Source organism: Monodelphis domestica, chromosome 8 (genome assembly GCF_027887165.1).
Source record: "Monodelphis domestica isolate mMonDom1 chromosome 8, mMonDom1.pri, whole genome shotgun sequence".
NCBI lineage: Eukaryota > Metazoa > Chordata > Mammalia > Didelphimorphia > Didelphidae > Monodelphis > Monodelphis domestica.
The window spans coordinates 184,750,416-184,777,326 of record NC_077234.1 but is presented as its reverse complement, the minus strand read 5'-3'; the positions used below and the strand labels follow the sequence as shown (position 1 = coordinate 184,777,326).

General features: G+C 35.8%; 1 protein-coding gene across 1 annotated transcript in view; it reads right to left on the bottom strand.

Moving 5' to 3' along the window:
• ATP11A (ATPase phospholipid transporting 11A) overlaps nt 1–26,911 on the bottom strand; it is a 234,439-nt gene that overhangs the window by 56,461 nt on the left and 151,067 nt on the right. The window contains 9 exon segments of the mRNA XM_007501271.2: nt 1,838–1,911; nt 4,744–4,815; nt 4,907–5,070; nt 8,684–8,857; nt 12,752–12,949; nt 15,277–15,427; nt 17,459–17,540; nt 18,220–18,284; nt 25,441–25,491. Of these exon segments, the coding sequence (XP_007501333.2) occupies nt 1,838–1,911; nt 4,744–4,815; nt 4,907–5,070; nt 8,684–8,857; nt 12,752–12,949; nt 15,277–15,427; nt 17,459–17,540; nt 18,220–18,284; nt 25,441–25,491 (1,031 nt within the window).

The following is a 26,911-nucleotide window of genomic DNA, read 5'->3' as shown; positions in this document are numbered from 1 at the left end:
AGAATATAAATGGATAGAACCAAGTGTGCAATATAAAATCAAGGTTCTACAACATCATGATCAAAGTTTTCATCCTGAAGATGACCTCAAAGAAAAGACCTATCAAAGAAAAGACCAGAGACAATTAAAAAGGGCATTTCAGTGCATTTCAACAGACTGGCTAATGCATAATCAACTAGTTAGGCACTGAAATGGGAGACAGGGATAAATGAAATTCACAGATTACCTAGAAAAAATAGAAAAGACAAACATTTGGACCTTGTTCCCTTCTAAAAGCTTACAAAGAGAATAAGAAACAAATTGATTATTTTTGCATTTTGACTCTTTTCTTTTGCCTTTTTTTCTCTAGTGGAGTGGCAGTGAAATGACCTTGAAGGAAGGCAGAGAAAGAGGAAAAGCAAAGAGTGCAGCTATTCAGAAAAGGAGATAAGCACATACCAGAAGTTCAAAAGGCAAACATTTTTCAAAAACCATTTTCTTTATATAAAGAATACTTTAACCATTTACTGAATAAGTTTATGCTTTTAAACTGAATGAGTTATATCATAATTCACTACAGAAAAAATAAAGGGAAATGTGCTATTCTTTTCAAATAACATTTGATCTTTTAAAGTCCAGGACAAGAAATTAATTTGGTCACTTTTCCAGTGTGTTGCAATGAGGATTGATTTACATGTTCCATACAACTTTAAGTACTTACTAATGGAGATGGTTAATATAAAAATAAAAAGTTGGCCAAAAACTGGAAAACGAGGGGATGCCCATCAATTGGGGAATGGCTGAGCAAATTGTGGTATATGTTGGTGATGGAATACTATTGCGCTAAAAGGAATAATAAAGTGGAGGAATTCCATGGAGACTGGAACAACCTCCAGGAAGTGATGCAGAGCGAGAGGAGCAGAACCAGGAGAACACTGTACACAGATACTGATACACTGTGGTATAATCGAACATAATGGACTTCTCCATTAGTGGCGGTGTAATGTCCCTGAACAATCTGCAGGGATCTAGGAGAAAAAACACTATTCATAAGCAAAGGATAAACTATGGGAGTGGAAACACTGAGGAAAAGCAACTGCCTGACTACAGCGGTTGAGGGGACATGACAGAGGATAGACTCTAAATGAACACTCTAATGCAAATATTATCAACATAGCAATGGGTTCAAATCAAGAAAACATGTAATGCCCAGTGGACTTACGCGTCGGCTATGGGGGGTGGGGGGGAGGAAAAGAAAATGATCTATGTCTTTAATGAATAATGCTTGGAAATGATCAAATAAAATATAATTAAAAAAAATAAAAATAAAAAGTTGAAGATGAACCAAATTGTGCTCGTGCAAACAAACATTATTGGAAAATACCAACTGATCAGTGACTTCTTTTATTGATCACATTCAGTGGTATTCTAGAGAGACATTCACATTTATACTCTGAATTATCTTTTTTGATTTGTTCTAAAGATGAATACTTTAAGTTGTCTTCTTAAGGAGAGAAAAGACTGAGAAAATCCCAAACATAAAATGTTTCTATTATGGGAAAAAATTTAAATATTCATATTTACAAAAAAATAATTTAATGGAAATCAGAGATAACCAGGTATCTTCAGAGAGGTGGGCAGGCAGAAACTGCCATTCATTACAAAATATTACAAGTTTAACTAAATTTACTCAAGATTGTAAATCAATTTTTCAGCAGGGGCTATTTTCACAGATCTTAAGAAGAATAGAAATTTAGTTCTCACAATTAGGTATAAGTAGGTCCCATAAAATTCAATCATTAAAAACAAAATTTTGACCTTAGTGTAACTTTAAATAATTGAAATAAGATCTTTCTACCTGTAGGAGATTTTACAATCACGCTCATTCTTCTCCTCACTGAATCAAAATTCAACGTCTGTAATAATTCAAACCTGTAGGGGGTAAAAATAGGTGTGAATTAGCCCTCCCTTTTAATTTAATTATATAACTGCTTAACACAAAACCAAAAATATTATGTTCAATTAAAATAGTTAAGTGTCTGTTCTAGAGATGTTGTTGGTTTAGCTGTTCAGAAGTGTTCAACTTTCATGACCCCAGGGGACCATGGTGTTTCTTTGGCAAAAATATTGGAGTAGTTTGCCATTTCTCTTTCCAGTGAACCCACATTTTACATATGAGGAACTGAGGCACAAAGGGTTAAGTGACAATTCCAAGGTCACACAGATAGTATCAGAGCCCCTGATTCCAGGACCTGTGTTCTATCCAGTGCACCCTCTAGCTGCCCCTGTGCTTTTTTGGGTTGTTGTACTAGGGATAGAAAGAAAGGGAGGGGATAATCAAATAATCCCTGCTCTATGTAACACACATATATAAATAAAGACAAAAAGTCTTTTATAAAGAAAATGATCTTTTAGTAACTTGGATAAGGAGCTACGGTCAGAAAGAGCACCAGGAAGGGGTCCTTAAGGGATATCAGGAATAAGAGGTAATGTCAAAGAGGGCATGTGTGCCAGGTACAGAGGATACCTGATGGGCATGGAATGTTGAGCTCAGGGAATGTTCACAAGTCTCATTCGTCTGGAACAGAGATAATATGAAAGGGAATACTGTGGAATGAGATTGGAAAGCTAAAGTGAGGAAAGAATGCAGGGGGGCTTAAATATAACACTAAGGAGTCCATATTATGTGCTAGTTTAAATGTATTAAGCATTATTCCAGACTATATTAAGAGCAAGTGGAAAACCTATTCCAATACTAAGGATTTGTTTTATTTTTTAAATTACAGTAAAGTCGTTTTAAAAAATTACACTAAAAGTGGTGTTTACTTAGCATCATATGCCACTATTATCTCCCTCTTCTATTTAAATCATGTGAATTTTTATATAATAATATATGATTTATGTTTAGTTTTTTGTGATGATGTGATCTGAAATCACAGGTTAATGTTTCGTGGAGAAAAGGACAGGAGACTGTCATAAGAACCCTGGGTAAGGGTCTGGAGAGAATTATTTCCCTGCTTGAACATAAACATTTTCTCCAGTAGATAATGTTATTTAAAATTTAGGTTTTAAAGGCTTCCCTCTCCACAGCTCTTTAGTTCACCTGATTGTATTACATGGCAAAGGCAATCATCCTCCCAACCGTCTTGTCCATTATTTTTGCCATGGGACAAGATTAATAGAGCAGTCGTTGTCATCTACTCTAATCTCTGCAAACTAGGCAAATTCAAGTGCTCCTTCTGGCATAGCTTAGCCGTGTGACCACAAGCAAGTCATTTAAATGTTCAGTTGCTTCAGGCAGCTGTCTAAGATTATATGCCATAGACAGTTGCCAACCTCCATCAATTGAGGAAGCTTCCCCCCACCCCCAGTAATAGTTAATTCTTTCCTCAATGACACGTAGAAGGAATTTTTAACATTCATTTTTGCACATTTTGAATTTCAAATTCCTTTCCCCTTCCTTACTCTCTGAGATGGAAAGCAATTTGATATAGGTAGAACATGTGCTTTCATTTAATACATACTTCCATCTCTGGCATGTTGTGGAAGACACATCACTAAAACCCCCCTAGGCAATGAAGCGAAAAATGGTATGCGTCTATCTGCATTCAGACTCTCAGTTCTCTCAATAGCGGGAGTGTCTCTACACTCTGAAATTAGAAGCTCAGACCTCACCAAATTATATTCCTTCAACAAGAAGTTATATTTTTAAAATTCTAAAAGCATGTAAAATGGCTAGATCAATATAAAATGAGAACCTCTAATCACAGAATTTTATAGAAATTATTATAAATATTTTCTTTCTTCAGAGAATAATTAGAATTTCTACTATTAGGTATTTTTTTCACCTCAACTGGTTTTCCTCATAATCCTGTGTGTTTTATGCACTTAAAAACATTACTCTGAATAGTCCATGGGCTTCACCAGAAAGGGATCCAAAAAAAGGCTCAAGAACCTCATTAGAGCTAAAAAGGTCTTTAGAAATCACCTAGTTCAACCCACACTGACTTGTCCAAGATCCCACACCATAGCTTAGTGGAGTTCACATTAGTCCTTAATGTCTTCTTTCCAATACATGACAAAGATTTCTATCCATAGCTCTGTCCCCCCAAATGGCTCAAATAGTATAAAATTGTTAGAATGTTTCAATTACAATTTACAGTGTCTGTGTGTGGGGGCTTTGTGGGGAAGAGTGAAATTAGGATAAAGCAGGATTATAACTATTCCTAAAATATACATTTGATTTGCACACCCTCAATTGAGAAGTTTCCAATGTTTATTTTAATACTTTGCAATACAAAATCCTGAGTTTGGCGTTTTAAGCTCTCCATAATTTGGCTCTTATACACCTTTCTAGTCTGATTTCATATTATTCCTCTTTCAGGCCTCCATACTGATTCAACTGTGCCAGTGGTTCCCTCTAGAAGATGATCCATTTACTGTCTGGACACAAGAATGTACTTTCTCCTCACCTCTGCCCTTTGGTCTTTACCAATTCCCCCAACTGTTAATCATCTTTCCCACCTGAAATTATTCCACACTGCTTTGTATTTTAATTATCTCTGTGGGTGGTATATAGCCTCAAAGAATGTAAGTCCCTTGAAGGAAAGGTCTTTATATCCTAAGGCTTCTAATTACAATACCTTGCATATAATATTTGTTTAATAATTGTTGAATTAAGGTTGGATCATGGCGATCAGACTGATTAAAAAAAACCCCGTTTTCACCTCATTCTCCGACTCCTTGATTTGAACATATACTCACCTCTCAACATCATTCTCTCTGTTTAATATCTCCATGTAGTTGTCTTTCAGCCTTAAGTATGTGAAACCCAGCCTATAAAAATTAAAGAGAAAATCCAGGAATTTTAGAACTTCCGAATTTATAAGCAACTAAGGATGAACCCAGCTTTGCCCCTTGAACTTACCTTTGAATGCCTTCAACTAATGCCACTTCATCTGGTGATGATGAAATGTATATACAGGATTTCGATGAATCAGGTGACATTTTGGTTCCATCTACGGCAACATCATCTTTCACTTGAACTGTGTGGCAAAGACAGACAGCTCGAAAAAATAGTTCTTCTCTTTCCTATCAAAATGTCGGACAGACAGTAAAATAAAAATCAGAAGTAGGAGAGCTTTAAAATCCAGAGAAGACAATCAAAAGCAACAAAGAAGAAGAGGTGATTCTTTTTTCTTCTTTTTTTTTTTTGAAACCCATATCTTTCATCCTAGAATCGACACTAAGCATGGGTTCTAAGGCAGAAGAACAGCAAGGGCTAAGCAACTGGGGTTAAGTGACTTACCCAGAGTCACAAATTTAGGAGGTATCTGAGGTCAATGAATGATTCTTTATGAAGTAATGAACACCAAAAAAAACTCTTATTTTGTCTTTGATAGCTATATGGTGGAATTTAGTGATGCTTAAATATTTTATTTTATTTTCTAAAACTCTTACCTTCCAGCTTAGAATCAATACTGTATATTGGTTCTAAGGCAGAAGAGTGGTAAGGGCCAGGCAATGGGGGTTAAGTGACTTGCCCATGGTCACACCCCTAGGAAGTGTTTGAGGCAAGATTTGAACCTAAGACCTCTTGTCTCTAGGTCTGGCTCTCAATCCATTAAGCCATCCAGCTGCCCCCTCAAATTCTTTTTCAAAAACATCTTAACAATCATTTGCATGGAGATGCACAGATTAAAGATTTTCAGGTATAGAAAACTGAATACTATGTTAGACTTGATTTTTATTTTGGTTAATTTTGCTAAACTCTTTTTCTTTTTTTATTCCCTGTTACAAAGGATGACTTCTGCATGTTGAAAAGACAGTTAGATGAAGGCTATATAAAAATCTAAGATCCCTGGAAATTTGAAGACAAGAAAATTCTAGAACTTCAGTGAAATAAAGAGTTTATTCACCTCTGAGACTGTCAAAAATGAATATGTATATATGTCGTTGAGGACACTTTAAATAAAAGGGAGAGTGGCTTCAAAGAATCAGATGAATTAAGAAGTTTTTAAAATTCTCCAAGGAATGTCAGAACAGGTCTATTAACCTACAAAATTACACCATCAACAGTGGAATTTTGTTTACGATTGCCCATACCATAGATTAATGTTATAAGTAAAGCAGTATGATGATGACTCTTTTCCATTTAACAATGACAAGATCATAGATTTCAGGCTAGAAGGGACGTTACAGGTCATCTTATTTACCTCTTGCACTAATTTATTCATGAGGAAACTGAGGCTTGGTGAGTTGAATGGACTTGTTGAAGATCACAGATGTAGTAATGGACAGAGGACTTGAACCCAAAGACATTCTTTATTATACTATTCTAAATTAACTTGTTCAGTTAGTCAACTAACATTTATTAAGCAGTGCCAGGCACTGAGCTAAGTAATGGCCTTCCAAGAAGAGCCCCCAAATAGTCTCTGTTCTCCAGAAGCTTTCAGTCTATTAACAGGAGAGACAACATGCAAACAGCTATGTACAAATAAGATACGTAAGTGACAAAAAGGGGGTAGTTTCAGAGGAAGGGTGGCAAGATTAATGGAGGTCAGGAAGTTGTTTTTTTTCTCTTTTTTCCAGAAGATAGGATTTAGAGGAGACTTAAAACAATGTTGTGAAACCCAGGAGGCAGAGAGGAAGGAGAGCACTTTGGTTATAAAAGACATCCAGTGACAAAGTTTAGGGTCACTTGGCAAAAGGATTGCATTTGAAGTGAAAAGGACTCCAGTGCTTTTGGATCACAGAAGACTTTGAAGGCAGGAAAGGACCAGGTTATCATGAGTGTTGAAAATCAATCAAAGGATTTTATATTTTATATTTCATCCTGAAATCAACAGGGAGCCACAGAAGTTGAACAGGGGTGTGATTTGATCAGACCAGAGCTTTATTAAGATCAATTTGACAGCTGAAGAGAAGATGGCTTGGAGAAGAGAGAACCGAGTCAGGGAGACCCACCACGGAGGCTTTGTACTAGTCCAAGAGTGAGGCATTAAGGGTCCACATCAGGACGGTGCAAGGTCAGAGAAGAAAAGGAAGAGGAAGTGCAAACCACAAGGTTTGGGTCATGAATGGCTGTGAGGGGTGAATGAGTGCGGTGCCAGGGGCAACATCTAGGATGCAAACCTGGTTTTCTAAAAAGTAAGTGATATTCTCAAAGGTAATTAGTAAGTAAGGGTTTTGTAGGAAAGTTACTAAGCTCCGTAATGGACATATTGAGTTTAAGATGTGTAAGGCTGAGATGTCCCCAAGGGCATGGGAGAGGGTAAGGCTGGAGAAGTACATCTGAGAGTCATCTGTGTAGAGGATAAAGGGAACCATGACATTGCCAAGTAAAACAGGAGAGCACTAGAAGAGATGGTGGCCCAGAACAGTGCCTCTGGGAGAGACGCTCCCACTCTTTGTGGGCATAATGTGGATGATAAAGAACTAGGAAAGGAGACAGAGAAGCTGTGGTCAGACAGGGAGGAGGAGAACCAGGGGAGAGTGCAGGATCTAAGATAAGCTTGGCTTGAGATGGGTGCTGGCAGAAGTCACAGCATTTGAGTTTCTGGTATAATATCACTACATTCAGGCTAAAAATCATACAATGCTTTATTCCTCTCCAAGCTTTGAATTTCTGCAGAATTGTAGCTTCCTGTACTGAAATGTGGAGAACAGGAGGATTCTTGCCATTAAAACATGTTCACTTGAAAAATGAGAGCATAACAGACTAGATAAAACAAAGCTAGCATCACAGAAACTGTTGCCTCCTTCCAGACGCAGATCAAATACCCCCTCCCTTCTGTGGAAGGTCTTTCTTAACCCCACTCTCACCCCCTGCTCCTGTCTTTACTCCTGAGGTTACTTTCCATCTCAATCCCTGTATGTAGCTTGAATGAGACTGTTTATAGACACGGTCTCTCCTCCACTGGAACAAACTCTAGGAAAGCCATGACTTGTTTTTGCTTTATATTCCTGGAACCTCACAACTCAGTACAGTTCTTGGCACACAGTAAGAGCTTAAAAAGTGTTTGTCGATTGACAGATTTAACTATCCTGTCTCTGAGCTGGCTCAGAACACAGTCAAAAGTCTTTGTAACAAGGTTCTTGGAGAGGGGGATGTTTTTCTAATGCTGCTAAAGACCACAGAAGGCATATAATCATCCTCCTGCATGTCACTGGGATGTGGAAGAGTTATATTTCAACAGCTGTTTTTCTTCCAATATAGCTTTTTGTCACCTCATCTCCATTTTTAAAGAGCTTCAGTTACCTGAGACATACAGGAAGTTAACCCTCCTTTCTGTCATTCCAGGTGCTCTTCTTTGTTGATAGTAAATGAAGAGAGGGAGGCAATTGCGTCAAATCAAATCATCCCCCAAACCTTCTTGTACTAATTTTGTTCACAGCCACTCTGAAATGTTAGCTATTTAATTTTAGGTAAGATATTTTCAATTACTGTAGAATCTGAGAACTTTAGGAACCCAATTCCCACAATGGACATTCCCTTTCATTCGGGGTAGAAGTAAAAGCTTAGGGACAGCTCACATGAAGGGAGGGGATTTTTGCAAAGAGTGACACTCTTCCAAAGGTGAGACCTCTCCATTCAACATCTGGAGTTCACTGAGAAAGATTTTGTCTTGAAAGTGCAACACTAGCCCTCATTCTTCTTATAAAGTCTATTTGCCATCATTTTTCTCTCTGGATTGCAACATACCTTGCCACTCACTCCAGGAGAAGAATCAATCATGTCAATGCCTCCAGAGTCAGGGAGGATTTGGCCATTGCAGATGACATGAGGCACATAGACATTGCCTTCAATGCAACATTCTATGAATTCCATATTGTTTTCCGTCAATGTGCCAGTTTTATCTGTGAAGACATATTCCACCTGTGGAATAAAGCAAATATATTAATTACATATGGAATTAAACTTGACCTTCTTAAGAGATGTCCCAGGAACAAGGAATACCTGGGCCCAAGACTCATTCCATGAACAAATCACTTGATCTGACAATAAATTGTATCACAGAGGCTAATCTGCATTGGTAGAAGGATTTCTTTTTTTCACCAGGAATTGCCCGACATTAGTGGAATTATAGGTCTGAATTTAAAACAAAAAAAAAATAAACAAAATCCCTACAAAAAGGAGTTAATACAGATAAATGAAAATCTCCAAACAGGATGTCCATAACTTAAGGCCTTTGACTGTGAGGAAAGATTGCAACAAATATTTTTTTTCCTCCTAAGTTCAATACTCTTTTGTGTGATGGTGGGTTTCTAAAATTTCTTCCCTAAGCAGTAACCTACTGACTAGAGCCTAAACTTTCTGGAAAATAAACAGTGTATTCCGTTTCCTAAAATGTATTAATTGGCATTTTGCTATAAGGAGGAAAAATTAAGGAAAAAAGTCAAAGGTTTTACTTTCCCAAAGATGGTAATGGACTCTACTACCTTGCCTGGGAGGTTTTTGCTAAATCTACACTTGTTTTCCAGCTTCCTTTGTCCTTCTTCCACAAGAATAATAAAAGAAAAGGGGGAGGGTGTGGAATGACAAAACAGGTGTTAGATGAAGATGGGCTAAAAAGATAGCAATGTTTAACTTTGGACAGAGGAAAGCTGAGAAGGCAAGGCTGAAACTTAGAATGAATGAAAGCATTAAGTGGGATGGAGGTGGCAAAGTAGCAGGAAACCATCAGACCCATAAAACCCTCCTGAACACATCTAGAAAAGCCACCAGACTGATGCCTGATGAGGAAATTCATGAAAAAGTCACAGTCATTTTTCTAGCCCAGGTGTGTGTGTGTGTGTGTGTGTGTGTGTGTGTGTGTGTGTGTGTGTGTGTGTGTGTGTGTGAGAGAGAGAGAGAGAGAGAGAGAGAGAGAGAGAGAGAGAGAGAGAGAGAGAGAGAGAGAGAGAGAAATCTACAAACAGTGAGGATGGGGTCAGGCCAGGAAGGAGAGGCTATGCATTGGGAAAAGCAAAAACCCTAAAACTTATAGTGGGGCCTGGTGATGGGAACAGGCAACAATGGGAGAAGGGGAAAAATTACATCTTTGATTTCACTAAACTCTAACTAAAATTTAGCATTTCCTTCTATTATGAATTTAAGAAACCTTGATCTAAAGCTTTAAAAAGCTAAATTCACAATAAATAAACAGAAAAGTATCTACTAGTCACTAGTAACCTTAATCATCTTATGATGGCAGGAGTTATAAAAACAAGTTTCAAAAACTAAATAGATCATAGATGCAAAATCATAAGTGACTTTTCTAATAATACTTCAAGGGTTTCCAAAGCACTTTCTTTTCAATAGCTTTGCAAGGTGGGTAATGTAAGTACTATTATCTCAGATGAGGTTTAAGTGATTACTCAATTAACTGACATTTATTAAGCATTTATTATGTGTGAGGCAATGTGCTAAACACACTGACATAAGTTAGTAAGTTTCTGAGGGGATAATTAAATCCTGGCTTTCTTGATTCTAAGTCTAGCACTCTTTCTGTTGATATAATTTATCTCTCAAGGCTGTTAATAAAGCAATCTTAAGTCATTATGGGAAATGTCCCTAACTGTTGTACATTATACTCTTCAGTGCTCCTCTGAGGGACAGACCATGTGAGCAGCTAAATCCCAATTTGGAGGAAGTTTGGCAATTCTTATGCTCTCTACCAGTTTCTTTATCTGTAAAATGAGGACATTGAATTAGATGATCTCCAACATCTCTCCCATCCTAGCTTTAACATCCCGGGAATGTATGAATGTATCTCACATAATGTCACAGGGGATTGCCAGACCCATACTGAGGCAAATAAAGGGAACTCTAACATATCACTTGAACTGCCATGTTTAAGCATCCAGGGGTCCTTGAATCTAAGTGACAGCATAATGATACTTTAGACACAATTTAAAACAAGAAGTTTAATCACTAAGAGAGAAATGATCATTTTCTCCGTTGCTATTAATTATGTAAAAAATCTTGTAAATGATCAAATACTGGGCGAGGAACTACTCAGTGATTCTCCCCCCCCAACCCCCATGTTCATGTCTTGGAGCGACAGTTATTATCTCAATGGGTGGTTTCATTGCTAGACTTAGCTGTGTTCAATCCAGGGCATAAAACCTTCATCCATGAAGAGCCTGTGGTCATTGCAGCATTACAGATTATATATTTCTAGTTCATATGCCAAAGGATAATCACATGCTGGGAGAAAAGCTGAAATTGGCTCTATAACATTTTAATCCTATTGTATTTAAGTGGAAAGATGACATCTTGTTTTCTCTTTGTGACTTGGGTCTCCTGAAGTCTCAACACATTAGTCACTCCATCAAAAGTTATAGGTTTAGCAACTGACTTGCACTTGTTGTTTGGTCTTTTCAGTTCTATTCAACTCTTCATGACCCCATTTAGAGTTTTCTTGGAGAAGATGTTGCAGTGGTTTGCCATTTCCTTCTCGGGGCATTTTGTACTGTGAAGAGATTTGCCTAGGGTCACAGAGCTAGTAAGTGCCTGAGGCTAGACCCCACGCACTCTATTCACTGTGCATTGCAGCCTGATACTGTTGCTTTGAACAGTTGAACCTTAATAAATAATTTTTTGTTGAGGATGAGACCAAAAGTTTAGCTGCCACATCTTAACAAAGGATACTAATACAATGAACTCCATGTGGAAAAGTCCAACTTACTGATGTGAGCAAAAATGTATTCATGTATATATAAATAAGTGGAACCTGGAAACCTTTATTACTGACAAAATTTGATAAGTTTTTCCTTTTTGTGAATTTCTCCCATGTACAATACCCTGTGGGATCACCGTGTATTTGTTTTTCATAGTATTAGATCCTGGAAATACACATTTTTGTTACAAATGCTAACTAGAATAAGGCACACAGAAAGCAAGGGCAACATAATGGGATTTAAACATTATCTATATCTTCTGGCCAAAAATTGGTTCTCAATGATACTACTATATTTATGCAAGCAATTTAATTTGAACTAAGGAGAAAGACATTTTCTCAGATATTTCTTTTGCATGGAAAACTATTTAGCAAACAATCTTAAAGGTCTTTTTTTCTTTGATATGTATATCTCAGAACTTTTTCCTGGAAAGAATAAATAACAAACCACTAGAGATAACCCGCTGCTGCCATGCAAATGCCTGAGTGACCTGACGTAGTGAAGGCTGGTAGGTTGCCTTAGAGTTAGTCCTCAGTAAGAATCAAAGCTTGGAAGACAATTAATTTATACTGAAATGAGCAAAATGTGTAAGCATCCTGAAGGTGATTTTTTTTCCAAGTTCACTATTTCCTTTATATTATTAAAACCAGGAATTTGGGGCAGCTAGACCTGAAGTCAGGAGGAACTGGATTCAAATTTGGCCTCAGACACTTCTTAGCTATGTGACCTGGACAAGTCATTTACCCTCATTTGCCTAGTTCTTGCCTTTCTGTCTCAGTTGTTACTAAGACAGAAAGCGTTAAAAACACAAATAAAAATTAAAAAAAAAAAAGAAGGTCCACAGCTCAACTACACAGTTCTAGAAACCAGTCACCAAAGATGTTTTATGATTTATAAATATGAAGAAATTGTTGTTTCTGCAACCTTTCAAAAGGTCATTTTTCTGGTTTTTCAACTCTTATAGGATGTAGTGAATTGACATCATACATGTAAATTGAAACTTAAAAAATCAATGACTGAACTCTCTAGATGTTTTGCATACATTCATTCACATAGCAGGACACATTCAGTTGACAAAGTTCATTTCTAAGTTTATTAGTTAACCTACCTGTCCTAATTCTTCATTTAGGTCAGAGGTGTTAACTAAAGGTCCTTCACCTGTTTCTTCATCAATCATTTCTTCATCCCAGGAGAGAAAATAGGAGCCAAGAAATTTCTGCATTTCAACTGTGACATACATGGAGACTGGAATAATGTAGTTAAAAAGTACCATAAAAGCAAGGAAGTCGGTGAAAGCTTTGAGAAACTGAGAAAAGGAAGAAAGAATAAAAATTTTACTAAACATATTTTTAAGCTTCCCAACTTTATGATAAATGCACACAAACACATTTCTCCCAAATTTAAGCTCCCTGAGTGTTGGGGTATTCAAACGTGACCACCACTCGCCTCCTCACTTATTTATTTACCTTTTTGATTTGAATGTTTGCTATCTTTTCACAGAATTCACATTCTTTAATCTGTCTGGGGGGCGGGGGGAGGAAGCAGGAAAGGCAGGGCATTTGGATAACATGTTATAAGGCACAGATGATAAGGACACTTTTGAAAAGTGTTTTTGAAATCCCAAGATGGGGAGAGTTCCTTGATAGCAGCAACACTGGGTTTAAATGATCCACCCTCCAATTTCCCCCACTGACCACTAACCAAGAGACAAGGGTAGATTTATATGCCTAAATTACAGAATAGCAACCAACCAAACCCAACTAAGAAGATTTACATTTTAAATACGAGTCTCCTCTTTGATTGTGGTCATATTTGCTACAGTATAGGAGATTCAGGATCTCTTTGGAAAAAGAAAGCACAAAATTTTGAATATTTGAATGCATTTTTATTTATAATCAGTAAGAGACATTTCTATCCTGCCTATAGAGTGGCCGAGGTCCTAAAACTTGAGCCCTATGGACAAGAGACTATGTTTGGGGTCTTCAGTGTGGCTTATAGAAGGAGTATCTGAGGGTCAAGAATTGAAGGAGTGAATTTACTGTCTGATAATGGCTAATTTAAGATGTTGTCCTGCCCAGACCATAGGAGACCTGTCAAACCCGCAATGTCAGGATTCATTTCATGGCGCCCTGTCTGGGGTTTCTGTGATCTGTCCAATGACTGAGAAGCAGTGTGGTAGAGAAGAAAGACTGCTGGAAGCTAAGCTCTTTCACTCACTACTTCTATGATCTTGGGGGGGGGGGGGGGCACACAAATCAATTAATCTCTTTAGGTCTTAGTTTCTCATGTGTAAAATAAGAGGGAGGGAATTCTAGTGGTTTCTTCAAGATGTCTCTTTCAATTCTAAATCCTAAGATTTAATGATGTCTATAAGATTATGCTTGCTTCTTGGGATTTCTGAACTCCAAGTTTTGTCTTTCCTTTGAGGAATACAAATTAATTGATATTATTTGCTGGAGAGAGAGAGTGTGTGTGTGTATATACATATGTGCCCATACATTTATATGTAGGTATGATGATTTTTTAAAAGGCCTTTCTCCCTTTTTTAGGATCTTTGTGTATCGGAAACTCAATTCCCCTCCCCTGCAGAATTTGAGTAAGCCTTCCTTTGAAGAATCCCAATGGGAAAAAACAAAACAAAAACATAAACCCCTTAATCAAAGATCCTTTGATCTTTACTAGAGCAAGCAAGGAAAGGCCAACCTCCTGACATTTGCCAAGCAATTTGAAATTGGCTGCAAACCTGTATAACTTTGTAGTTTTACCACTTTTTGCTTTTTTTTTGCTTTTAATTTTGAAACCAAACTCCTGTTTCTCTAATTATAACTTTATGAATAAATATATTCATGGGTCCAAAGAGTTCCATAGCACTTGGAATCACAGATAACATCCTCCACATCCCTCTAGTTACCTGACCAAGTAATACAGGAGACATTCCAATTCTATAGTCTCACTCCCCTCACTAAATTACAGTATTCAAAGACCTCAATATATGCATCTAGAGGTATAGGTAAGAGATAACACCTTGATCTCCATCCATCCCTGGGATGCTTGAAAAGAAAAGCGTGTCTCTAAATATGTCATAGGTGGAATTTTTCTTATATAAAATGGAAAGCTGAGAAGCTATTTTTCAAGAAACTGCTACATCATCACGCCGGTCTGGATGCACACCACTCCTTTTTCCAGTCAGCATAAAGACTGTTTTTTTTAAATAAATCTCTTGGGACACAGAAGTCTAGTGTAAATGCTTTCTCCTTTTCCCCTTGTCTGATATGGATGTTGAGTTACCACAAATCCTCTCATCTGAAAGTGGATTTGCTACCACATGCAGGAAATTAAAAGGGTGGGAGAAACTGACCATATCTTCTCATTTTAATATTTCTCAAATGCATAAAGGGCTTCCATTTTTCCATTTTCCTGTTTTTCTCCTGGCTGCCTTCCATTGTCCTTTTTTTGTCCCTGCTGGCTGGGGTTTCCAAGAATGTAGTATAGCCACTATACAATGTAGCTCGAATTTACACAGTTCTTTCAAGTGTCAGATTTGTTGGGTTCCACATTTTAATAAAAATTCTATGTAAATCACCTCTGAACATTATAAAAAGAGTAAAACATTTCAGAAGACATTTTCCATACCCTGTTTCTCTCTCTCTCTGATTCTGTCTTCTGATTAAACCAAGGCTCATCTTGAAATGGGTCACTCTCCCACACATATTTCAGGACAGTGTTTATCACTGCTTTAGTGATTAAGATACAGAGGTACACAACAAGGAATACATTCATTGATCTAAAATAAAAAGGCATTAACAGTTAATTAGTTCCTAGAGAAATAATGAAATCTCCTTTCGTACAATTATATTATGCAAATAATATATAAAACAGGGAAAAACTTCAGTAAGATTTTCCATCTTTTGCTGACTTCTACAAAGCATGTATGAAGACACAAGTTTATTGTTATCACTATGCATCTGGTTTTTGGAATAAAAGAGAAGGGCGAGATCTTACAGATTGTGGAGGTAACCCACATGTAGCCAAAACAAGTATCACTCAATAAATTTCAAGTAACTGTTCATTTACTCATAACTTGAATTGATTAAAAAATCTGACATGTTAAGATAGCCTTTAAAAATCAATTTCTCCTAACATTAAGTAGTCAAATAATGGGTTCAAGATTCAGCAATTTCCCCCACAATGTCACCACAAAGGCTGACAATAGTGCATACTATGATGGGAAATATGCTGAAGATGAACCAAAAATGTAGCGGTTCTTCTGAAAGGAAATTTGATTTTCCAATAGCTATTTCTGAAACAAATTTGTCATGTGTAGACATCCAGGAGACAAAGTATCCTTGTTTGTAAAGAACAAAATCTCAGATTTCACTTTTGATGTGATAATTAAGCAGAATTCAAATTTTAAAGATCAATTAAAAATCATGCAGATAAAATATACTTCATAGGTCTTTTGGAGATAAAATCTGCTAAAAGTGATATTAATACATTGCTAACCAGTGAGCTGAAAAGAGATCTCAGGAGTAATATAGTTTTTCTCATTTCATTTCTGAGAAATTAAGACATGAATTCTCCCCAGCCCCCCTTTCCTCACAAAAGCCAAATGTTTTGCTGAAAGGTAAACAGGCATCCCAACCACAGAACTTCTAACTCCAATGCTAACATAATTTCCATTATACCATACAACCTCCATATTTGAAATACAACTCATTAATGGAACAACCAGTTTACAGATAAAGGACATTCATATCCTTTGGAAAGGTGCAGAAAATGTGAAAAATTTCTAGTAATTTTCTTACTGGATTTAAAGAGATTTTATTTTATAAAAAAATTAGTCACTGATAATGATTTAAAAAAAAACCCAACCAAACCTCATCACAGGAGATATATTTCATATGGCACATCATACATGCAAGGTACTATTACAGTTAAAAATGATTAGTATTCTCTAGGAACCCCCAGTAGTAATATTCAACTTTTCCAAGGAAGAATGAGGAACAAGTAAGAATAAGTAACTTAATATTTGTATAGTCTGTTCCAGTTGGAAAAATACTTTCCTACAAATGATCTCATTGGACAGTTATAACTCTTTGGGATCAAGCAAGGCAGGTACCCAGAAAAGTAAAATCATTTGGACAAGGTCATAGAGCTAATAAATGTCAAAGCTCAGATTCAAACCCAGGTTTTCTGAATGACTTTGGTCCCTTTTCACGACAGTATGAGGATTTATAATTAACTTTACTTCAATGAAATTGTTATATTGTAATACTTCTTTAGGGACAGAACAACCAAATTGGATAGCGGGGAGGGGGGAGAGGGAGGAAGCGGGGGGGGGGGGGGGGGAGACTGGAAGGTAGGCAGATGGGAAAAAGGTGAATCATCTTAAAAAATGAAATCATTTACTAGGAATTAGTCTATTCCCATGAAATCCCTTAGGGGGAAAATTTTTAATTGACATGTTTACTTCAAATAATATAAATACAAAATTAAGGTCATTTGTATATCTCTGCTATTTACTCTCTTGAATCACTTATGTCATGGAAATTCCATTTCCATGCACTATAAGCATTATGAGAGGGCAGCTGGCTGGGGCAGCAGATAGAGCACAGGACTTAGAGTCAGAAAGAGCTGAATTCAAATCTAGATTCAGACAGTGTATAGCTGGGTGACTGTGGCACAAGTCATTTAACCTCTGCTGGCCTTAAGTTTCTTCAGCTGTAAAATGAGCACCCACCTCCCAGGCAGTGCCTGCCTGGCATGTAGTAAATGCTATATAAATTCTGGCTGTCACAGAAGCAACAAGACTTACTTTTCTACAGCCGATCGTTTCTGTGACTTTGATTGGTAATTTAATGCCATCTTTGATTCCATGCCAGTATATACAGCCACACCTAAAAAAGAATACTATTTTATCAAAAATATAAGCATGCCTCATTTACAACAAAAGCTATGCAACTTACAATGGTCATAAAAACTGAAATTCTAGGAAGATAATCATTTTCATTTCACAAGCTAAGCTTTAAAAATAAGATAAAATAAATTCAGATAGAGTTACTTTGAGGTAAAGAAATCCCCTTTTTTCTTCCCCTTCTTAAAATCCAAATAATCTAGAATATGCTCTCTAAAATTAGGCTCATAAATATGTTTTGTTTTATTGCAACAAAGAATCCCTGTGGTGCATTTTATGACACAATTAAAAATGAAATAAGAAAATATCCCCCAAGAAGCTAAACAGAGTGCCAGGGGATTAGAGCTATCTTTACATATCTTAGAATAAATTCTTTAAATAATTTTATTGACTGAATTCTTACATGGGTACAATCTTGCTCTTCTGAGTCTAAGAATACAAGCACTTAATCTGTAAGCAATAACATCAGCTCTCATGTTGTGGTTTATATATCTCTAATAATTTCCTTCCTGAAGCATAATTATCACAGTAGTGAAAGCTATAGTACATCAAAGTAAAAATATGATGCTCTTATAGTGCCATTATAGATTTTTAACTTTACTTAATGTATCTTTATTTATTTTAGAACCCATTATTAATAATTCATTAATTAAAATAGTTACCAAAGATTTTCTCTGTGTTCTTTAGAGAGGCTCCCCTAAGAAGCAAGTTTTCAGATCCTAATGACCTGCAAAGATAAGGATTATTGGACATGTGTTAAATGCTTGTAAAGATGAAGTTAGTGGAACAAGATGAGATACAGAAAGGAACATTACTGATTTGTTTAATGATAGGGCTTGACTTTAATAAGGGTGCATTTTTATGTTGATGTTATGTTCAATTGGTTAAAATATATCCAGTTTCACTGTAAAATTAAACTGTAGGGTTGCAAATATACTGCCCCTTCCCTAATAATCTTTCTTGCTTCTAGGATGTATCTGACACTGAAGGAGACCCAGTTTGAGAAGACTTGGGGTTCATCTGTGGTTTATTTATTTTCTTTTTTAATTGTCTATCAGTAACGCCTTTAGGGTCCTACTTTAAATACTATGGTGAAAACTTAGGTTAACCAATGATCAATTAAGAAGAATTGGGGCAGCTAGTGGGTTCAGCACATAGAGAGCCAGGGCTGGAGAGAGAGGGTCCTGGGTTCAAATCTCTCCTTGGTTATGTCCTAGCTGTGTGACCCTGGTCAAATCACTTGGCCCCAATTGCCTAGCCCTTGTCGATTTTCTGCCTTGGAACCTCTACTTAATACTGATTCTAAGAGAGAAAATAAGGGTTAAAAAAAAGTTATTTATTAATTGTTGACTATGTACCGGGCACTACATCAGATTCTAAGGATACAAATCAATCCCCTTCCCCAAGGAGCTAATTTCCTATCATTTACTTTCTATACAAAGATGGGAAGACAGACTAGACCTGTGATTTCATTGGCACAATGAACTCCTGGATGAGGAAACTCCTACTGCCCCCAAAGATTGGTACCTTTTCTACAACTTATAGTCTTAGGGAACTGCATTGTATACTAAGAGGTTGTGACTTGTCTAGGATAATAAATAGTGGGACCTGAAACTAGTCTTCTGACTTTAAAGTCAGCTCTTTATCCGCCATGACATGTCCTTTCTCTTAGACGTATAAGTAAGACAAATGAAAATTAAGCACAAATTAATTTGAGGAGTAAGGGAGATAAGGGGCAGGTAGGAACATCTTCTTTATAGATTGTAAATGGAGCCCACCATCAGAAGACCACTGGATGCAAATTCCAAGTGTTTCTGGGAGGATGCTCTAGATGTAACAGATTTGGGTGGACTAGGTAGAAAAGTATGACAAATATGGTTATTTAAGGCTGGATTACCTTATTAGAGATCCTAACTTCATGAAATAGAAGCCATTTCATTGTTTAGCTCACTGTTGTGACTACAATATATCATCCTCCTTTCTATGTGAATTCGGTTTATCTATCAGACCTAGCTTAATCTCAGCCTTTTCCAAGTAGCCTTCCCAGACCATCTCAGCCCATTATTAATCTCTCCCCTCTCTTCAGAATCCCTGTGATATTAACTCATAGTACTCATGGGACATTTGTTGTTTAATAACTCTACAGGCATAGTCTGGATTTAAATAAAAAAGCAGTTACAATGAACACCATTTTTACAAATGACAATATATTGGCTATTTCTTTAAAAAATTTTCAAATCCAACTGGCACCTTTCAGCTACTGACTCTTTATATAGCTAAAAATTCCCTGTAATAATAGTGTTCATCTCACATTGGTGCCTAACAGAATGAATAATTATAGGTGGAATATATCATTATGGTTAGTTATCCTCATATATCCTCTGTTCCTCCAAACAGATTGCAAATTCTTATGAAGCAGGTACCATGTTGTATATATTTTTGTCTATATTCCTCATTACCTAGCACAGTTCCAGATATGCTCAACACATTTTTTCCATTTAACTGATGATTATCACCTCCTTGTTTACTACATAGTAAACTGAGGAAATAAGAGATGATATTAAAATCTATCAATGAGGATCACTGTTACATGGAAAGAAAGCATATAACTAAAATAAAGGTTTTTGAAAACAATTTTTCCCTAAGTCATTTGTAAGAAGAATTTTTAACCTTAGTGACTTTTATAAAAATTTTGGGCCAAGCTCTTCCCCCTTCTCTCTTCCCTTTCCTCCTTCTCCCCATCTCTGAAGCAGCAGGCAATTTGATACAGATTTTACATGTGCAATAAGATAAGGCATCTTTCCATATTAGTAATAAAAGTAAGGCTTTAAATTATTGATTTATTTATCCCAATTTAATTAACACTTATTAAGTACCTTTTATGTGTCAGGTACTGTGCTCAACACCCAGGATGCAAGTAAGAAAAGGATAACCCCTACTCCACTCAAGGAACTTACAATCTAATGGGGCAAGATAACAAACAAAAGGTAGCTGGACAGGTGGGGAAGTAGTTAACTTACTATAATTTCATCCATGCTTTCCAGGCCTCTTATTACCATGGAGAACTAGTTACGAGTGAATTGTGGTGTTGCAAATCAAAAACAATACTTTAACAGTACGGTTTTTTGGCTCAAAAACTGAACAGGGCTGAGTCCAGGGAGTGGATCACAGGAGAGATTTTTTGGGGAATATTCATAATATAAGTGACATGTATTTCCTGGGGCTAAAAGATAGCTTTAACCTCCATTTGTCTTCTTGACAATCATTAAAATCAAAGCCTTTTAGGCTATAGATATTTGTCATCTAGTGATGATACAGGCAATGTCAGATTATATTAGCAACACATTCAGAATAATTCCTACTAAAACTAGATATGACAGTAGTGACAAAAAGATATTACCAAAAAAATGGGAAAAAACAGGTCATCTTTGAAAAATATGAAGTATATGCAGGGGGAAACAATCATTCTTGGCTTATCTAGAAGTACCTAGTTTCAGTTATTTCCTTATTTTAGCTTCTGAGAATGAGGAGGAGGTAGAAGGATGGCTCCTGTCTCTTTGGGTGCCAGAAGTTATGAACCTAGGAAGTACAATTTGTTTTAAACAGGCATAAGCCTTTCAGAGCCACTGAAAAAGACGACTTAAAAACCCAAACATTAACAGACATTGAAATAATATTTATTAGAAAAAGGCTGCTATCAAACTCCAACTGTATTTTTGTAATTTCCTTTAAATGGCTGCTAGACAATGAGCTAATTTTAACTGATGGCATGGAAAGCTGTTTATTTCTGCAAGAAAATATATCATCTAATTTCATCCCACTGACAAGATGAATAGACCTAAATCTATTTACTCAGTCATATTTCTACCAATATAAAGGAATCTATCAGACATTATCTCTTTATGGCTACTTGAAATTCACCTTAGAAATAATGCAATTTTATAAATCCACTAGGCAATGATTTTATATTTTCTCAACAGCATTCACTAATCTGTTTGATAATAGAAAATCATAACAAGAATGAAGATTTTAAAATGCACAAGCAGCTTTCCTTCAAAAACAAAGGCAGGGGATCTCTATGGTCATCTTTCCTTTTGTAATGTTTGTGTATGTGTGTGCAAATAACTTTCCATTCAGCTCACTTTCACTGATAGGTGAATATGTTATGGAATATTTATGGAATATGTTGCCCTGTATCAGGTTAACAGTAATTTGTGGCTTAATTTTTTTATTTTAAAATTTTTATTATATAAACATTTAAAAAAAGCAAATGCAAAAAGTGACATGTAAAACCACAAACTCTACATTCTTTACAATTTGTTAAAAAATATATGTTATATATGTGTGCTAATATAAACATCCTCTGCTTTTAAGTTCCTTTTGGATTGCTTTAATTGGATATTTTTTCCTCTTGATTTTGTGGCTATCTTTTTTTAATGTAATCACAGTATGTATTATTCTTATTCTCTTTTCATCTCTTTATATATTTCTAATAACGTAATACAATCCACTACATTCATATATCATAATCTCTTTAGCCATTTCCTCAATCATTGCATTTGGGTTTACAATTATTTTGTCATTACAAATAAAGATTCCATGAATATTTTCATACATACAAAACTTTTTACTCTCTCAATAATGCCCTCAGGGACTAATCCTGGTAATGGGATCCTTAGGTTAAAGAGCATGAACAGTTTTATAGCTCTTAACATATATTTCTATATTATTTTCTAAGAAGTGATTCAGTTGCTCTAACAATGTAGTATTTAAGGCCTGTTTCTCCATTTTCTTATCAACATTTAATTGGATTGATTTTTACTTTACCTTCAACTTCAAGGAACAGTCATTTAATCAGCGAGTGAATCCCTCCCCCGCCCCCCCCCAGATTCAAAGGCTTCTATACTTCAGTATATGGTCCTTGGAATTTGCTGAGGCTGAGCAATTCATCAATGAGTGATGATTCCCTCTAACTTAATCATGTTTGTTCTCAGGGAATACATGTTACCATGAGCATATTCACTAGATTGGTTCTCAAGCAGCAGACCCAATTTGTTGCCAGGGTCATACTCTTTCCAAAACCAAGTTTTTCCATCTTGGCCATACCCAGTGGAGCTTTTGTTCCAATGATACAACTCCTCAGCTATACAGGATTACTTCCACAGTATGATGAGTGTTAAAGACAGACCTTTGCATAATATTTATGCTCTAGAAAACATTTCTGCCTCACTAGAAACCATATTTGGATTATGTGTATGTTCAGGCTAAGAGCTATTGCTACTCTCAAACAGGTAGGTGGGGGCCCAGTGTATGCCTTTCACATAGGGAACTTCAGAGAAAACAATAGGGTAGAGGAAAATTCACTTTGTTAAGACGGTCCAAAACCAAGCTACTTCACAGGGTTCATATTTATACAAAAGAACAAATTGAAAATATTTTTATAACCTCTAATAATTACTTTAATTTCAACTTCATTGGTGGCATATTCACCCTTTTCACCTCCAATACTAATAAGTTCTCTTTTTATTTTTAATGTAATCAATGAGCAAGCTTTAATTTAATCAATCAAGAATTTAAAGTACTCCTACTTAATACTTAGTAAGTCACCAAGTAAGAGAGTTCACAAGTCACTTACTAGAAAAAAAAGTTCACACCCCCAAAGGCCACAAGCAAGGCCCTTCACCTTGGGCAGTTCTAGATAAATTGGGTGACTGTGATTGGTGAAGTGGGAAAGATAAAGGAAGTGATGTGGAAAAAGGACTATAAAAGATGAGACTGAGAAGATTCATTCCTTCCTTCCTTGGCTCTTTAGGGAGGACACACTCTGTCTCTGTCTCTTGGCACTTCGGTGGGACATTCTCTTCAGCATGATCTTCGGTGAGACTCTTGGTGTTCTTAGCCTTATGTGCACTGAAGGTTCTTGATGGATTTTTCAGGGTCTCCTGACTCTTCAGATTTTGGCTTCCTGATTAGGACCTTGGATTCCTGGTGAGATTTGCTTTTGGATTTGCATCCGTGGTCTGGAGGCACTAGGATTAGGACTTAGGGTGTTTGTAGCTAGGTGATTTTTTCTACCTCTTTCCTATATTTCCCTCTTTAATATATTTACTATGCTGTAAATAAAAGCTGCTAAAAGTCATTTTGACTTAAGAAATTAATTATTTTTTATAAATGGTGGCCACAACAATAATTTTTTAATTCTTATGTTTGTCAAACCCATTTCAATTATTACACGAGTGATTTGGTTTTCTTCTGTCTGTCTGTCTGTCTGTCTGAAATCAGATTAGCCAATGGTTTATCAATTTTGCTGATTTTTTCATAAAACCAATTCTAGATTAATTTATTAATTAAATGGCTGTCTTACATTCAGTTTTATTGATTTGACCTTTAATTTTTTGGATTTCTAATTTGGTGCTTGGTTGTGGATTTTTAATTTATTCTTTTTCTAGTTTTTTAATTGTATTCCCAATTTTGTTGATTTTTTCTTCCTCTCTTTTATCAATATAAATGTTTAGACACATACATTTTCCTTTAATTATTGCTTTGGCTGTATCCCATAGGTATTTTTGGTATGTTGTCTCTTTGTCATCATTCTCTTTAATGAAATTATTTGTTTCAATAATATTTTCTTTAACCCATTCAATGTTTAAGATTAACTTATGTAGTCTCCAATTTGGTTTTATTTTTTGTTTGTATGGTCTCTTATTATATACAATTTTTGTTGTTATGGTCTAAAAAGGATGCATTTAATATTTAGGGTTTTCTATATTATATATATGCATATATATACACATTTGCCTTAATATATGGTTTTTGTAAAGGTGTCATGTAAATAATTTAAATATTAAGTAAAGGGATCTTTTTTCAAACAAGTTGGCTTTATGTCACTTCCTCAGTTTCAGAAGCCAGGATCTTGAAATAAAGTACAAATAAAATATTCATACAACCAGCCATTTCTTTTCTCTACTGTAAATAAAGAGACTTAGACAAGCAAAGACAATGAGTAGACACAGAATACATGATTGGTGAATCTTTGCAGAATATTGACAACCTTATTGCTTTTCTAGCATTTGATTAGTCTTATGAAAGTATCATGTGGTGTTTATTACATGAAATATTCAGTTGATTGCTATTTTCTGGCAAACCCAGTCAGTCTTATATCCATAATTAACTTAATTGCCCAAGACTCTTAAGTGAAATCATCAGATATAATCATATAATATGCTTATTTTCATAACCTGACAATATCTTATTTGTGTTCTTTAGTCTCTTGTAATCTACATATATGACCTTTCTGGAAAGTAGTTTAGAGATAAATGTTTCTATCTGCATTAAGTTTTAAGAGCTAGACTAATCTATTTATTCCTGTAAGGTGGTCACCAAATTACGAAACTTTTAATTTCCATTTGCAATACATATCTTTCAAATAAATTATGAAATTGTTATTTGTAATGGAAGGGCACTGCATTCATTAAACTTTTTACCTAGAATTATGTTCTTGCCAGGAAATTCGACAACCTAAATCAGATTTTTCAGGAAATACTTTCAGAAGAAAAATTTTCATATAAATGTCATAAACCACATGAAGTTATTTACTTTGAGATTTTTCTAAAAAGAAGAGGTACATTTTACATAAATATTGACACATAACTTCTCTTAGACACTTCAAGCTTCATAGCATATAATGAGGCCACACGCTAATTAGAAGACCCAGTCTAATACAAACCAGAAAGAAAATCTTGCAGAAAATCCTGTACTCCTTCTTTTGCAATGACCCAGTATAATTATCCACCACAAAAATCTCTTGTTAATAAGGGACAATTAAAAATAATCTACAGATCAAAATAGGCCAAATATTCTTAAGAAAAAATGTGTTCTTTTACCTCACAATAGGTTCACTTCTTCTCCGGTAAACAGTTATGCGACCTACAAATCTGAAATGACAATACAAATTTTCAAGTGAAAACTCATGGAAGCATCAAAAAACTTAAATATATGCTGTCACTTCTGTACTTTATCCTTATACAAATTACCATTATTTCTTCATAAATGAAACCAATGTTGCTTAAACCATTACTAATTTGAATTTTCTTCCCTTTCTTCTTAATCATAAATTGATTATTCTCATTTTACTTAAAAGGTTTCAGTCCCTGAACACTAGTAAGATGATTTCCCTGAGTGTATGAACTTATCAATTGTGGAATTGTAAAATAAAATTGAGGACTTTACTTTCTTTATAATATGTTGGGCATCTTTAATATATATATGGTTAGCAACATTAAATATGTTGGGTTCTAACAAAATTTTTCTAATATTAAAAAAGTATGGCATTGAAGGTCACTAAAATACGTTAAGAAGAAGGTCACCATTCCTACAATGTAACTGTACCTAGATTTCTCTTTTGGGGTCAGGATAATCCTGGGTTCTCAAAGGCTATGCCAAAGATGCAAAGCACTCTAAGTCCTAAAGATGGATCTGGTTACAAACCATTCATGGTTTTGTTACTCAAGTACTGGCCTAGCATTGAAGACTCTTTTAATTAAACAGGCATGTAGTCAGTGCCTACTATGTGCAATATACTATGAATATAAATTTTTTTTAAAAAGTCTTTGCCCTTGATGAGTGTATCGCTTAAAGCCAGAACTGAAGTGGGATGAAGCAGTAACAGGAGCATGGATGAGTAAATAACAAGGTTAGGTGCGGGGGGCGGGGGGGGGGGGGGAGAATAGTAAGGAGAGAGAGAGAGAGAGAGAGGAAGAAAATCTTCAAAAAGGTAACCCTTCAGCATCTGAGAGGTAGAATTAAAGCAGAAATGTATTCAAATATGGAGTTCTACTTGAGTGAATTCATGGAAGCAGGAGAAGGAACATGAGGTTTAAGGAATAGCTACAAGTCTAGTTTGTAATTGATCCAGAGTGAGTGAAAGAGAAGAATGTAAAATAATGCAACAAAGATTGGTGGAAATCAGACTGGAGGGCATTACCTGTAATACCAAGGATTCTTATTTTATTTTAGGCAGATAAGAAGTCGCTGAAGGGTTTTGAGTAGAATCATGACATCACCAAATTGCTATTTCAGTGATAACCATTTATCTATGGTAGAGGGCAGACTAGAGAGGAAGCAGGAAGATTAAGATTTGGTCACAATAGTCCAGGTGAGAAGGGTCACAAGTGGAGAGAGGAAGAGAGAGGTGAAGGAAAAGTTGTGAACTTAGAAAGAACAGGACTTGGGAGCTGATTAGACACGAGGAGAAGGATAAAGGATGGCTTCTACATTTTGAAAATAGGGGACTGGGAAATGTGGAAAATCCCTCACATAAACAGGGAAGTTTAGAAGGATGCAATTGGGAAAAGA